Source organism: Nesoenas mayeri, assembly GCF_963082525.1.
Source record: "Nesoenas mayeri genome assembly, chromosome: 3".
Taxonomy (NCBI): domain Eukaryota; kingdom Metazoa; phylum Chordata; class Aves; order Columbiformes; family Columbidae; genus Nesoenas; species Nesoenas mayeri.
The window spans coordinates 8,397,135-8,413,716 of record NC_137544.1 but is presented as its reverse complement, the minus strand read 5'-3'; the positions used below and the strand labels follow the sequence as shown (position 1 = coordinate 8,413,716).

General features: G+C 44.2%; 1 protein-coding gene across 1 annotated transcript in view; it reads left to right on the top strand.

Moving 5' to 3' along the window:
• The window catches only part of KLHL29 (kelch like family member 29), a gene marked incomplete at its 5' end in the record, with an annotated part of 253,044 nt that overhangs the window by 222,355 nt on the left and 14,107 nt on the right, over positions 1 to 16,582 (top strand). The window contains one exon of the mRNA XM_080342925.1: positions 10,161 to 10,354. Within this exon, the coding sequence (XP_080199051.1) occupies positions 10,161 to 10,354 (194 nt within the window). The remainder of the gene's footprint in view (positions 1 to 10,160; positions 10,355 to 16,582) is intronic.

Sequence of the window (16,582 nt, the reverse complement as noted above, 5' to 3'; positions counted from 1 at the left end):
AGACCTGGACAGGCTGGAGAGTTGGGCAGGGAAAACTTTAATGAAATGTAACAAGGGCAAGTGTAGAGTCCTGCATCTGGGCAGGAACAACCCCAGGTTCCAGTATAAGTTGGGGAATGACCTCTTAGAGAGCAGTGTAGGGGAAAGGGACCTGGGGGTCCTGGTGGACAGCAGGATGACCATGAGCCAGCACTGGGCCCTTGTGGCCAGGAAGGCCAATGGTACCTGGGGTGTATTAGAAGGGGGGTGGTTAGTTGGTCAAGAGAGGTTCTCCTTCCCCTCTACTCTGCCCTGGTGAGACCACACCTGCAATATTGTGTCCAGCCCCTCAGTTCCAGCAGGACAGGGAACTGCTGGAGAGGGTCCAGCACAGGGCAACAAAGATGTTGAAGGGAGTGGAGCATCTCCCGTGTGAGGAAAGGCTGAGGGAGCTGGGGCTCTTTAGCTTGGAGAAGAGGAGACTGAGGGGTGACCTCGTTAATGTTTACAGATATCTAAAGGGTGAGTGTCACATGGATGGAGCCAGGCTGTTCTCGGTGACAACCAATGATAGGACAAGGGGTAATGGGTTCAAACTGGAACACCAGGTTCCACTTAAATTTGAGAAGAAACTTCTTCTCAGTGAGGGTGACAGACACTGAACAGGCTGCCCAGGGGGGTTGTGGAGTCTCCTACTCTGCAGACATTCAAGACCTGCCTGGACACCTTCCTGTGTAACCTCATCTGTGTGTTCCTGCTCCGGCAGGGGGATTGGACTGGATGAGCTTTCGAGGTCCCTTCCAATCCCTGACATTCTGTGATTCTGTGTTTTTTCTTCATTCTGTGCTAAAGGACCATTTCCCTTTTAAAGGACACATCAAATGGGCTGTGCGTGTTTAAATAAGCTTTTATAACAGCTAAGAAAAGAAGAAACTGTGCGGGATTAGATTTCTTTTTAAAGCTTCAGTGGAAAGCATTGTTTCAAAACCAAAGGCGAAAGCTGCCAGTTTGTTTGTCGGTTTGCTCAGGGAAGGGAACAGAGGAATTAAGCTTCTTTGGACACTTTACACAGATTATACAATGAACTAATAAGCTTCCTTTGAATTTAGTACTGAAAGTCTTTACAGACTGCAGTGATCCTCAAAAAAAGCAACAGCAAAGTAAGTTTCTCACATGCGCTTTCCTGGTAAAGCACCTCAGCCCTGACCTGGCTGGAAGGAAGATCTTCCCTTTGGTGGTCCTGGCTGGGGCTGGGACCTGCCGAGCTCCGAGTAAAACCACCCGTCCATGGAAACAGTTTGGAATTCCTGGCCAAGAGGGGCTGAGTGGAGATGGGAGAGAATGGAAATTTCTCTTTTCAAGAAGACTCCAAATAGAGAAGTTTTCCTTTCCTCACATGGAACTTAAAATAAAGGAAGGAACAAAAGCACAGAAGAAACATTTCGCAAAGTAGAATTCCAAAACCAACTGCTTTCATTTCAACCATAACATTCAATAAAACTATAAAGTTTATATGCATATCAACGTTTTTATTAAAAAATAGAAACCGCTTTGAAATGCGCCATCTAAGAATTTTCCATTCCAAAAAGCTCAATACAGCCCTGGCCGTACTCAAACACTTAAAAGTGCATTGTGACAATAGATTAATGATACATTTTTTTGTGAAATGTTTTTCCTTAGTGAATCTGGCAACCAAAATACGTGGGTTTTTTTTCTTTTTGTCGGTTTTAAATGCTGAATTTGAATACTTCTTCAGCAACATTTTGAGGGAGGCAGCTCCCAGTAAAAGTTGCCTTAGCAGGCAAACCAAAAAAGGGGTAGGTTGTTCAGAAAGATTTGAACAAAATAATAATAATAATAATAGTATTTTCAAAAGGTTAAGATTAAAGATGCTAAGATGCTTTCAATCTATTATTCCTGGATTTGAGTGCTGCAACATTTACGCTCCTTTTATGAAGGGGGTGTTTATTTTCTCATTTAAGTAGATACCCTAAATACTGATTACCAAAACCCATATTAAAAGTTTAAATGATGTTTTAAAGTCGAACACAGAGGAAAATAGGAGATGCCAAAAGTGAAGTTTCCTTCTCCAGATGCTACAATCTTTAATCGTGTGATCACTTGTTCTTTTCCCAAACGATTTCTGCCCAGGTCGGTGCCTGGGACAGCCCAGTTTGGGGAATGCGTGCGTCTGGTGTCCAGCGATCACCATTTGCATATAGTTCTGTGTTCCTCCACATTCACAAATTTGGCGCTGTTTTACCTGGGAGACAAGGATGTGGCAAAAGGAAAGGACATGGGTGCTGTGGGACAAAGTCTGCAGGCAGCCTTCCCTCCCAGCCCAGGCACGGGGCAGGGAAAGAATGGGTGATCAATAGTATTAACAGCAGTGAATACAACATGCGAGTTAAGGTGGGCACTGCCCTTGGGACTTGCTTTGAAGAAAATCTCGCCATTTCATGCAGATTTTCTTTTTTTCATTCCTGAAGGTATTTGTCCTGTAATTTTAGTTAGTAAATTTTTAACTAAAGAAATGTCTTTGTGAATGTGGGAGGGAGCCCTGGAAAGGGGTGCAGTCTTTCATTCCATGTCTTGATAAAGAGGAACATAGAAATAATGCTCTTGCAGATAAGTGTCTTGAAAGATGTCATTGATTGAATGATCTCTTTTAATTTTTCCCAGTCTCATTTCTTTCTTTGCTCTGATTCTCATGGTCTCTTTAACAAAGCACCCAAACATCGGTCGGTTGAATGAACCCCCAATCAAGCAAAGTCTCCCCCTCTCCTTCCTCCTCATCTCAGTCACCGAAGTCCTTGCCACAAGTGACATTGCAGCTGCAAAGTCACGCTCGGGCCCCTGGTGTCCCCTGGACAACTCAGGGGAAGCAACCAGGCTGGTTTGCAGTTGTAACAAGCCCATCAAGACTTTCATGTGGGAAAGGAGCAGATTTTTGTCCCTGTCATTTCAGCATACACTGTCTCAACCGCAATAAGGGTGACTTGTCATGGGGATTTGCTAAACCCGTGGTTATAATTAATCTGCTATTGTCTGTAAAGAGACTTGGGAGACGCAGCCATGGAAAAGGAGCACCATGGACTCTTTTGGGTTATGCCAAGAAATGAGGGAGGTTTGGGGATGTTTCCTTTTTCATTTTTTGTATTGAAATGACAGCGGGGATGGCAGAAGCAAAGCGTGGCGTGGCTGGAGCTGTGTGTTTCAGAAAGGGTGTTTCAGGATCTGCACCCTCATAGCTGTATGGAGCAAAGTCCAGCCTTTTCAGACAAAAGCATTTCCCATTTGGACCAGGCAGGTAGTTTGTGCAAGAAGTCTGGAATTTACATCACTGTACCCACTTCAGCAAGCAATGAGGGTTGCAAGTTAAAAAAAAGAAGAAAAACATAGGAAGTCAAGCCACTTTAATTGCTCAGTTGTCTGTGGTTGTAAGCACAGTTGATTCTCACTTATTGACTTTGCCTTCTCTTTCTTCCCCCGACTCCACAAAAGCTACAAACGACCAGCCTGCTCCCACTGTGTTCTCTGTGGGCTGCGCATTCCTCTTCAAATATTGTGTTGCTTTGGATGGGACACTACAATACAATCTCTCAGGAGGGTGGAAACCTCTCTGTCATTCCAGCAGGTCTTAAAAAAGGCCTATATTAAAATAATAAGGTGATATGATCATATGCTCCAAGTCAGGTGATGCCAAAAATTACATTTCCCTCCGAGGTTAACGCTGTTCCCCTCAGTGTTGAATTTCAGGGCTGCACGCTCTTGGGTTTTGGTTTTCTCCCAGTTTCCTTCTTGTTCTCCACTTGTTTTACCTGGAATTCTTGGAATGAATTGTAGAATGTCCCGAGTTGGAAGGACCCACAAGGATCATGGAGTCCAACTCCTGTCCCTGCACAGGACAACTCCACAGTTCACACCGTGTGTCTGAGGACGTTGTCCAGTCTCTTCTTGAACACTGTCAGGCTTGGGGCCGTGACACCTCCCTGGGGAGCCTGTTCCAGTGTCCAGCACCCTCTGGGTGAAGAACCTTTTCCTCATGTCCAACCTCAACCTCCTATAGCACATCTTCCTGCCATTCGCTTGAGCAATATTTCATCCTAAATGGTTAAAATCTTACAAAGATGCTGTTATTGCGTTTTGTTGTTAAAAAACAGATGTCAGACCATCTTATCTATACAGGCTATCACCTAACTGCACCTAATACATCTGCTGTACCATTAGAAAGCATTAAAGGAAGCAGGGACCACTGGACTCCATATGATTTACGGCACCAGCTCCTGTGCTCCTCTCTCCTTGCTTTCAGTTGTCTCGTTGATGCTGAGGGGTGCAGCCTCAACCAGAAATTCTGGTGCCACTTAAATCAGTGTTTTCCCATCAACTTCAAAAGGGCTGAGATTTTTTTACCCTTTATCTGCCATTTGTCTGTAAAGAAGCAGTAAAAATTCTGGCTCGACAGATAATATTACGGGACTATCACAAACATACGAGGAGAAGTCATTCGTTACTCATCTTAAAACAATATGCATGTGCCAGAGGGCCTGAGTTATAAGTCCATTTTCGTGGCTGTACATGGGTATATGTTCAGGGAGAGTTATGTTTTTGGAATGAGTGTTTAGGGAAATAACGGCGCGACTGCAGTTCTCCATCAACCCCTCTGGCAAGGTTCCGTGTGACAGAGAGCGAGTCATTAGGTGTTAGGCGAGAGGGTATTACACTTTCTGTCTTCTTCTGAGAGATGAGTTGGGTTGGGAGGCGGCGAAATGAAGTGGATCCACGAACTAGGTTTTTAGATAATGGATGGGCCCTGTAATATATGCAATTTGAGAGCCGAGAAGATGGCATATGCTGACAAGACAATGTATGTGACTAAAAGTGTGGAAATGTGGGTGCTTTGTGGTTATTATCTGTTTGAAGGACAGAAGAAGATGAATCCCTTTGACCTGACAGCACTTTTACAATAGGGTTGTCTAAAATTGGGAGATTACTTTGGCTGGCAGTGTGTACTTGGAAGACAGTCTAAAAAATACAACGTAAAGAATAAGCTTTATAAGCTTTAGAAACTGCTTTAAAACCTACTGTTTTATTGACATCTTAAGAAAATTAAATGTATAGCCTTGTCCAAGGATAGTTTCTTAAGCTCCTCGGAACAGTCAGAAGAAAATAAAAAAAGGCAAAAAATAGTAATCCATTAATGTGATTTTAAACAACATGTGAATCATCTGAAGAGCAGATCAATATGACACTGTACAGCTTTATTTTAAATAGCAGCATTCCTGCAAAGAGAATTAAATCATGTATAAGCAACTGTAGCGTGCATGTCTGTAAGCGACTGACCATCATGTAAGGATTTTATAATATGAATAAATGAAAATGCTCATAAGGCTGTTTAACCTAGAAGGAGAGAAATTAAGAAACTGAGGAGAGAGAGATTAAAAAAACACCACACAACTGTTTTCAGGTACTGAAGAGATCAAAAGTCAAGAATGCAGAGAAGCAAACAGCACAGCTTGAAATTAAGGGGTTTCTGCTGTTAATACTGAGGTGGTAGGGAAAGAGTAAGAGAGGAGGTGTTGGGCAAAATGAGTGAAACAGGAGGAGGGTCAGACCTGCAGGTTAAATCCTGTGAGTGAAGAGTTGTGAAAGGAGGTTATTTCTGCACGTGCTGTCTTCAGGCCTGAGATGTATGTTCTGCTGAGTTCAGATCGTTTGCTGTATCACAGAATCATAGAATCATTTCACTTGGAAGAGACCTTCAGGATCATCGAGTCCAACCATAACCTAACTGTAGCACTAGACCATGTCCCTAAGCCGTGGGTATATAAATAATATATAAATATAATATAAAATATAAATATAATATATAAACCAGAAAATAGTGACTGCAGAAGGGTCAAGTGAGACAATAATGCTCAGTACATGTGAAGTGGCAGAGCGGGGACACGCATGTCCTGCACGCGTGGAAAACCTGATGTCCAGAGCACAGCAGGGCCATGGACCATAGGGCTGCAGAGGAGGATGTGCAAGGGCATCCGTGTAAAACCACACGTGCGTCCGTAGCGTGCAAGGACTGCAAAATCAGACGTCAGCAATGTGAAAGGAGGTGTCCTTGAAGTTTCAAGTGAGCTTGGTAGGCCCTTAGCCAAGGACAGGCATGGACACACCGGGACTGCAGGGAGCAGTGGAGGAGAAGGAAGAAAAACCTTTGCTTGGCTCAAAGCCAGCTCCCATTATGTCTCCATCTACAGCTTCAAACAGGGGAATCAAATGCAAAGCTTGACTAATGGAAAGAAATCAAAGTGATTATTCTTTAAATCAGCTCCCTCCCCACTGGCCCTTGAGCAGAGCCGGTGGTTGAGGCAGCCGAGGAGCCCACCAGTACTGGTGGCACTGGAGTGATGGCAACACCGACGATGACACAACAGATGGGAAGACCCTAGGGTAGAGAGGTAAAGTAGGTGTCATTATTTCCCATCCTAGTAGGTTAGAAAGATTCAACTTTATTCATTTTTAAACCAGTTCACTTCATCTGGTGTAAATCCTTGTGTGAACACATTAAGAGCTGACTTGAGGTAGACCAAAATGATGGAAACCTGCCTTGCAGAAACTTAAGGGGTTTAGACTACTTAGTTTATCCTACAGAAGGTGAAGAGGTGATTTTGTTATTTTCTGCAAGTCCTTACGTGAGAGAGATTTGACAGCAGACAGCTTTATAATCCAACAGAAAAAAACCCAAAACTTCCTTTCTGGTGGAGGGGAGCTGAAGCAAAACAGAGACTAGGAATCACGTCTAGAGTTTTGCAAGGAGGGAATGAGCCAGAGGAGTAAATTCCTGGGGGATGGAGGGACTTGATGGACGGTATCAGGAACCTTGAAGGCACCAACCTCTCTTCTCCAGCCCCAGGGATAAGTTAGGCACTTAAGAGGAACACTTCACTGAGCAGCCTATGTAAAACCCACATTAGATGCCTGTGTTAGGTGGACAAGGACTGGCTTCCACCTGCTTTATGGTTCACTGATTTTTTAAATGAAATAACCCTCAAGATGTGAGTGTTTTTTTAAGCAGCCTCACTCGCGCCTATACCCAGCAGTTTTGCAGCCTTTGGCTTTCAGCTGATGAAGTGAAACTCGTCATTTTTGGTGGCAGATGAAGGAGGGTTGGAGAAAGAAAGAACAGTTCTGTCATCGTAGAGCATAAACAGAGAGCAGTGAAAGTGGGTGAAAAACAGGATGTAGGGGACATGAGGTCACAATAGTGAAATTCATGTAGAAGGATGATTTGTTTTATAATTGGAACCTTTCTCCAGTGTTCCTATAGATGTGGCCCTCAGCCACACACAGACCCCAGCATATGTGAAGGATATAACCCCTCCTTCCCAAAAACCTACTAGGAGGATCAGAAAGTCGGTGGCAGGAACGTATCGGTGTTGGGGACTGTGGTCAGTCGAGTACTTCAGCCAGTGCCCAGGGAAGGCAGCGCAGCTGCTCACCATCCCACCTCAGACCGCTTCGCACAGTCACAGAACGGCTGGGACCTATGGAGATCATCCAGTCCAACCCACCTGCTAGAGCAGGTTCACCAGAGCAGATCACACAGGAATGTGTCCAGGTGGGTTTGAATGTCTCCAGAGAAGGAGACTCCACAACCTCTCTGGGCAGCCTGTTCCAGGGCTCTGGCACCTCACAGTAAAGAAGTTTCTCCTCATATTCAGATGGAACCTCCTGTGCTTCAGTCTGTGCCCGTTGCCCCTCATCCTGTCATTGGGCACCACTGAAAGGAGTCTGGTCCATCCTCTTGGCACCCACCCTTGAGATATTGATAAATATTGGTAAGATCCCCTCTCAGCTTCTCTTCTCTGGGCTGAACAGACCCAGCTCTCCCAGTGTCTCCTCATAAGAAAGAGGCTCCAGACCCCTCATCATCTTCATAGCCCTCGCTGGACTCCCTCCAGTAATTCCTTGTCCTTCTTAAACTGGACACGATAACCTTGGCTGGCCACAAACGTTTCTGGTGCTAAGTCACAGTGGATGGTGGGAGACAATAAGTATCAGGTGACAGGTATAATTTATATCTTAGTAGCTGAGGAAGTAGAAAGGCATATTGGGTCAGTTCTTCTCAGCTCAATGTCGTTGCACATCTTCTAGCCAATTATCACCAATTTCATAACTGGCTTTTGTTGTGCAATAAGACATCAACAATTAAGTTGCCAAGCGCTAAATTGCTACAGTTGGCAAAGTATAACCCAAAAGCAGTGTTTGAAACTTTATATTATGCAACATTTTTGCTCATCTGCCAGGATGGGTGTCAGTGCTGCCCAAGTGCTGCGGGCAAACAGGAGCTGCAGCATATGGTGTCTTACCTGGAGGAGCAGCTCGTGCAGTCAAACAGGGATCGTAGAATCATCGAATACCAGGTTGGAAGGGACCACAAGGATCATCTGGACCAACCTATCTTGGCGAAAGCATGGTCTAGACAGATGGCCCAGCACCTTGTCCAGCTGAATCTTAAAAGTGTCCGATGTTGGGGAATCCACCACTTCCCTGGGGAGATTATTCCAATGGTTGATCGTTCTTGTGGTGAAAAATTTCCCACTTGTGTCCAATTGGAATCTCTCCAGGAGTGACTTGTGCCCATTGTCCCTCGTCTTTTCTATCTCGACCCCTTGTAAAAGGCAGTTCTCGTGTTCTCTGGCCACCCATGATCTGCAGGCTGGAGTTTGGCACCAAGCGTTAAGAACCAGCCTGATGTAGGTGTGTCACCCTGAGTGCTCCCAGCACCATGTTGTTTCATCTTGTTACATTTCTCCCCTTTGATCACTTTGTTGTAGATGAATTTAATTTCTCAGTAACTAATTTAGAGCATTGTACAAGGCATTTCTCCATGCTCATTATAAGGGTCTTTCCTCATCTGTTTTTAGTTAAAGTTTGCCTCCCTCTTGCTTTTGCCTCATTTTTATGAGTATGTTAATTACTTTCAGTTATATTACTTGGAAACTCATTAACGCATTCTCATTAAGCACATAATTTTGTGCTCTTTCCACCATTTGTATCTTTTGTCCCTTTTATTTTCCCCAAGTTTGGGCAGTGAGAATTTGAGGGACGTGTTGCAAAGGGAGAATTCCCCTGTCGCTAAGTCTTTTTCCACAGCTGAGTTCAGGCCATGGATTCATTTCATGTTTGCATATTGCATATCACTAATCTTAAGAGCAGAAGCCCTGAATGGGTGATGAGGGCTTTCTCTTCTTGCAGTCAACAATTCTGAATAATCGCTATGCAGGAAACTCCTATTTGACTGAATGTGCCATTACATGGAAATATAGGAGCCTAAAAAAATCGCATTATTTTCCATTGTCTCCAAGACTCATTTTAGAGCAGCTATTTGGATCCCTGCCACATTATCTTTAAAAAAAAATTGACGTCTGTACTTGTGACATTGTCTAAAATCAATCTTCATCCATGGATTATTAACTACACATCCCTTATGGTCAATGGCTTAATTAAATCAGATACTGATGACCTTAAAACTAACTTAGCACTTCCATGCATACTCTTTTCTGTTTGCTTGTCAAATGTGGACGCAATGGTGAAATCTTATTCCAGCATTACCGTTTGAAGCTTCTCGCAATGAAGCACTGCAGTTTGGTTTGCACAATGAAAAATGAAATGGAAGCAACTTACTCTGGCACAAAGTGTGCATCGCTGGTCAGCTAACGAGAGTAAAAAGAGCCATCGTGTCACATTAAGTTGCAGGTGAAAAGTGTTCCCTGGGCTGAACAACTGAAGTGTATTAATAGTCTGCGGTTGCCATTGGATGTCACTGCGCTGATTTGCAAGAATAATCTCATTGTATGCTCATTAATAGAAATTAATTAGAAGACATCTCAACAAAGAGGTCCAGAGTTCCTTCAGCTCTGACTATAATGAGATCTGAGAGGCATATACAGAAAAACAGAACCAGCTTTCTCTGGGCTTTTCTCAATGTTTTAAAAGCTTAGAAAAAGCATTAATTACACTGTTTACCGAGTGGCTGAATTTGTAGGGTGTTAGAAAACACATTTCAACCTCTGCTTTTCTTCTGCTTGCCCAGCTGCCTTTCTCTTGTATCCCAGCCTGCTTTCTCTGCCTGTCCACCCAGAGTTGCCTTGTCCCAGCTCACTCGATTGCTCTCGTCCCAGGTATGACACGATAACCAACCAGTGGGAGACCATCGCCCCTCTGCCCAAGGCCGTCCATTCGGCCGCTGCGACCGTCTGCGGTGGGAAGATCTACGTCTTTGGCGGGGTGAACGAAGCCGGCCGAGCTGCGGGGGTCTTGCAGTCCTACATCCCTCAGACTAATTCGTGGAGTTTTATAGAGTCTCCGATGATCGGTAAGGGATGCATGTGGCAGAATAAACCCGTATTATGACAGAAAGCTCTTGTGCCACAGGTGTTTTAATGCCTTTGTGGAAAGCAAATAAGTTGGGGGGCAAGGGGGATATGTTTACAACAGATTGGCAGGAATGCATGGTATAGGTAGGTATATTATACCAGAGAGGCCATTATCTGGATCTTTACCGAAGGCAATTGTCACTCATTAATACAGCTAGTTATCAGCTAGAAGTGATGAGCTCAAAGTAGAGGAGAAAGGGAAGCAGTTATTAGGCATGGACTAGTAATTTTACATCCAAAAAATCACAAAGTGCAGTGAAACTTCATCCTGGCATCATGTGTTGCTCCATGTGGTTTTACAACACTGCTCAGTTAATGGATTATTATTCACTGGTTTGTTAAAATGTCGCCTGTCCTGTGGGAAGTGACAGGTATTCTTATCTGGGATTTATCAGTGGTGTCCAAAGGCATATGTGCCTCAGGGGTTGAAATCTCTGAGACATGTAGATTATTAGAACCGTGTTTATTAGGTTGTGATCCCCTCAAGCTCACCGAACATTTTGCAGAGTAAAGATCAAGATGAGAAACCAGACTTTCCACCGTACCAGCCGATGTTGGAGGTGCAGATTTCCTTCCAAAATTAGGATAGTGCTCAGAAGATTGCACCTTACTTGGATTCTCTGGTGATTTGCACCCCAAGTGTTTAGGCTGCTGTTGGAAATGGGGTTTAGTTTCATGAGGACATGGGGTTCAGCTTCATGAGGACATTACTGCAGCGTGGTGGCCAACGTGGGCCACCTGCTCTGCGCTGGATGGCTGTGGGCAGCCTTAGGTCTGGCTGTATTTGGGTGGCCAAAGAAACCGTGCTCATACAGTCATCGCAGAGAACCTGCTTTGAGGTGGCTTGCTTTTGCATCATAGAATCACAGAATAGTTTGGGTTGGAAAGGACCTCCAAAGCTCATCCAGTGCCACCCCTGCCATGAGCAGGGACATCTTCACCCAGATCAGGTTGCTCAGAGCCCCGTCCAGCCTGTCCTGGGATGTCTCCAGGGATGGGGCATCCACCACCTCTCCGGGCAACCTGGGCCGGGGTTTCACCATCCTGCACCTCTTAGTCATGTCAAAACTGTGACGTGGAGTGTTTAATTTAAAAAAAATCACAGTCTCAGTATTGAGCCTGGCAGAGCAATACGAGTAGCAAGTAACAGATTACAGAAATGCAGTTGCAAGGCATTCAGGTAAGGCCTAAGCATATTCAGAAAGCTAAAATAAGGTGCTCTTTTTATTGTAGCTTGTTACAATTATTATGACTCTTTCCTTGGGGTTCCCTGGTAGATCAGGTGCTGGCAGAGCCACAGCTGTAGCCTCCCCTGTGCAAACGTCGCTGCTGCTGCTTCCCGACTCCCTTGCTGCTGTTTGTGTCCAGCCTAACATAACATGACATGCATATGATGCAGCACGAAGCGCCCAGCGGGAGGGCGTTAACCGGCAAAAGTCATGTTTATGTAATACAGCAGCGCAAACAACCCTCTTGCCCGGCTTTTTCCATCACATGGCTACAGCTGCTGCTGTTCATTTAATCCACTGACTGACAGTATGAGGTTTTCCTGTACTCGCAGCAGATTGCAAAAATGAATGCATTATGCAAAGAAGTATTCCTTTTCCTTACCAAAATAGTACAAGTGCCACAGGAGCTATGAAATCGTTCCCTGGGCTCGTTATACTGTCTAGCAGGCATCAACACCACGCGTGCCTGGAAAAAAACATCCAAACCATCCCGAGTTGGGTTTGTCACCCATTGTGCTAATGGGCGTGTGCTGTTATTTCCTAACAAAAGTGCATAAAAGACACCAGTGAAGTTAAAAGACGGTACTTATGTTTTCTTGGTGTAAATGAAGTTGATTAGTTAAGCTGAAGGCATAAAATATATGATGAAATGCTGAGTTGCTGTGTGTCTTTGTTGGGAAATGTAGAACGTCAATTTATTTGCAAATAAAGGAAAACAACATGGAGCTGAAAAATTGCACCCCAGTGGAGAATGTCTGGGAAACTGAGCTGATGTGATGCTTGATCTTCATTAAAAGGCAGTGGGAATGCTGGAAATATACTTCAATTTCTCCAGCTCTACAAGGACTGTAGTATCACCAGTATTTGTAAAGTATCCCCCAAGAACTGGATGCTACAGCAAGTCCAGTACCGTCAACATTTACCTTAAACAAAGACGGAGTAGAAGAAGTCTTGGGGTGATTTTTAGGAAGTGGAGCTGAGGCAAACCTGGTACGAACACTGCTGGGGTGCCTTTGACAACCTCAGAACCTTTTTGTGTTGATTTGTGAATTCTCAAGGTGCCCCTCTGAGCTAAGTCAGCTGAGACATCTGAGGGCAAACTGTGTTGGTTAAGGTCACCCCAGAGATGCGTGAAATCTGCTTGACCTCAAATAGGACAACAAATTATTTAAAAACACCTCAAGCACTCTCAGATATTCAACAGTAGATGTGAGTGTTGAAAGTAGCCAAGGTCTCTGGAGATTTTTAGACCAGTAGTACCTGTCTCAAGTCACTCTGTTATTTTATAACAGTGAGTTGAACACAGCACGGCACATGTTTGAACCCAACAGGTCAATCTCTTCCAAAGCATCATGTTGCCAACCTAACATCAACCATGGCAAGGGAGAGGGTCATTTTTTGGCTAATTGTATTGCAGGTGAAGCAGGGTGAATACTGACAGCTTGCCTGTGCAGAGGAGATGAAGACTGGGGACCGATAGCATACTTTTGGTAGACCACCTTGCTCGTCCCCTTCTTGTGTTTTGAGCTGTAAGAAGTTTGCTGCTTTCAGGCCAAATTCCTACAGCAGTAAATGAACCCAGGCTGCATACTTGCAGCACCTGCCTTTCCATTTCTTGCCAGCTGTCCTATATAGCTCTGCTAAAAATGTATTTCATGCCCAGCTTCCTGAGCTCTGTCTTATTTAACAAGATGGCCATGGACATGCTGAAGTCAGTGATTGTAAGTAACCCTAATTATCTTGTCACTGCCTTTTAGTTCACTTTGTGCCTTCATGCCAGGGCACTAAAATACTCTTTTTTTTTTTGATATGTTGAACAATCAATGTCTGTACTGGTAGAATTACAAGTTTTTATTAATGTTTCTGGATTGTAGGAAAACCAGTGTTTAATCATCACCACTGTTAAATTTTAAGATCTGGTGAGAACTATGAGAACACAGAGGCCAAAGGTCTATGAGCATTTCTGGTTTCTAATGCAAGTGTCTCGTTCCTCTCCATACCATTTATTCCTGCAGCAATATGTCCGACCACAGTGGGACGATCACAGAGCTAAGAATGCAAGAAATATCTGGAAAACAGTGTTAACAGCATCTGTGTATTTTTACTGCACTGTCCCATGGCTTACTTTGGTTCAAATGCATACTCATTCCCACAAATTTATTTTTGGACTTTGCAAGAAAAATCAGATATATGTCTTGGTCCTCTTTGGTACCCATGTGTGGGTTTGGCTGGCTCTTACCTGGAAGTCTGAAAGCAATGAGTGTTTAATCTCATCCTTCAACATATTTTTCATCCCGTGACTAGTTCTTAGTGTTTTCTCCACTAGTCAGCTTGAATTTTGCATTCCATTATCTCACCCGTTTCTCCTCTGTATATGCCATATCCTCCATTCAGAATGGGTTTTTTCACTCATTGATGTGTTCCCCCTACACATATTTACTCTGCCTTCTACCCAGCAAAGCCAATAATTTTGTGTTTGCCCTTTATCAGATGTCCTGTCTTTCGCTTGCTACCTCCACTTCATCTCTGTGGCCGTGCTGTGTCCAGCTCCTCTCAGCTCATCAACATTTTGCCTGTAAATTTGATGCTGAAACTGCTCCATGTTGGCAGGTGGAGCCTTCTGCTTTGGCACGGGTGATCCCCACCAAATATACACAAAATACAGCGTTTGCAAGTGAGGATGCTCAACCTTGGGGTCTCTGAGGAGTGTTTGCTCAAGAGTCATTGGGGAAACCACAGGGCCCTGTGACTAGTTACATAGTTAGGAGAAACCAGTGAAGAGGAGAGCGCTGTGCCAGAAGGGCTGACACCCGAGATCTGCTGTTAATGGTGATATCTGCACTTGAGCTATGTTAAGGATCAGACCGCGGTCTCCCGGCAGCCAAGAGATGTTATTTTATCTGTTACTATCCCATTCTTGAGCTTGTCTGCATAGTATTCAGAGAGGGGAAGAGGCACTTACTATTAAAATAGATTTTGTTTCTATTAACTAGTCTTCTTTCTCCAACCTGCTTCATCCTGTGCATCAACCCCCACCACTGGCCACCTGCGTCTGCAGGGAGACCCTTCGGTTGGCATTCTATCTGGACTGGTGCCATGCCGGCATTTCTTCCTCCTGATAAAAGTGTGTGACTAGCTTCGTTTTAATAACCTTTTTCCATACAAAGTGCTGCTGCCATTCATTTTATTGCCACTTCAGGCTCCGACCAAGTGCTTTACTGGAAGGCAACGTAGGATCTTTAAGCAATCACAGAAGGGAAAGCAGAATGGTGCTACTTGACCATATAATGTACCGAGAGCCACAAGAGCCACGAAACGCATCACAGACAGCACGATGTCCTTACTAAATGAGAACACCAGTAGGTTAAATCATCAAGCCCATGTGAGGTACACCTCCGGCTCAAGGATTGGCTTTGAGTGCATACCCCTTCCTGCAATGACATGTCACTAGAATAGAAATACTTGCATATTTTCCCATAGCAACAGCAAAGGAGAGTGATGTTATGATGTTATCCACTTGGAGAGGAGAGTACCTTTTATCTCTTTTACATTTATTCTGCCATTTAATCTCAAGTGTGCTTGCTGTCCTGGACAAATCCCATTTAAGATTTTCCAGCCTGAAATGGATTAGTATATCCCACAGCCCCAACACTTGAATTCTGGAGGGGAAAGGAGGCTGCTTCTCTGTTTCCGTGCTTCCTCTCTCCATTCTTCCTCCCTTCCCTCCTGCTGACTTTTGAAAGAAGTGACATCCCTACTATATCCCAAGCAGAACGTTCTTCTACAAAATTAGGCTCCTCAACCACCCACCTCTGCACTATGGGCATGTTAAGGATTTAGAGCAGCAACAGAAGTTGGAGTGTCCTGAGTGTTTGCATGAGGTTACCAAGCCCTGGAAAGGAGAACAACAAGGGAAGAGAGTGGGTAGCACCTGGGATGAAGTTAAAGACTGAAGGTGGTCACCCACACCCAGGTAGCAGGAATGACAGCTTGAGTTTTCTGAGCTCCCTGTATCCGAGAACCAATTTCTGCCTCCATGGTAACAAAAACCAAATAAAACACACTGTTTTCTCTCTACGTGTCTCTGGAGGGGTGTCCCTTGTGTCTTTCTGCCATATCTTCATCAGGATCAGGAGACTGTTTGCTGTGAACTGCTCCCTTCCTGAAAGAAGCAGCAGAGATTTCCCTGTTTCTCTATCTCAGGCTTACATTATACCAATTTATGAAATCGTAGCTAAAGCCAGAAGCAGTAAAAAGACAACAGATAGGTGATGTATTGGAAAAATGATGAGAATCGAACACGCTTGCCTCTTACAAAAGGAAGAAAAATAACACCAGACTGTCTATTTGAAAAGGAAAAAAAAAATCACTATAAAAATAACCGAGGGGTTACCCTCTCTTTCTTTAACAAAAAGGAACGTGAAGTCAGTGATTCAGTCTCCTGAGAAGTCGCTGTTTCTGCCTTGAGGGAGCCCCACATAATTTCCCTGTGAGATTTGGGAACTGAGGGGGTGTTTATGCAAGTGTTTCATTCTTCTGCAAAACAGTGCTTGTCAAAGAAAGAAACCAGGAAGATGTGATAATTAAATATGGAATATTTCTGATGAGTGTCTTAACTGGAAAAAATGTCACATATGCGAGTCTGATTTGGAAAGGGACGCGAGACGGGTTGTTAGGACAGATAAATCTTTCTGATGAATTATAGTGGCTTAGTGGCACCGAGAAGAAACCGAATACTCCTTGTTCTGTTTTCTGGATGAATTAGTTTCTTCCCATCTGTTCCCAAGGATCAGTGACATTTTCCTAATACAACCGTGGTTTTTTGACATATGCCTATAGATACTCAGCATAATAGGAGCCCAGCTTTAACCCATAACATGTTTTGTCTGTTTTCACGCGGGGTGCTGTACGTCCCCCTGGGCACGCACCGATGTCGGG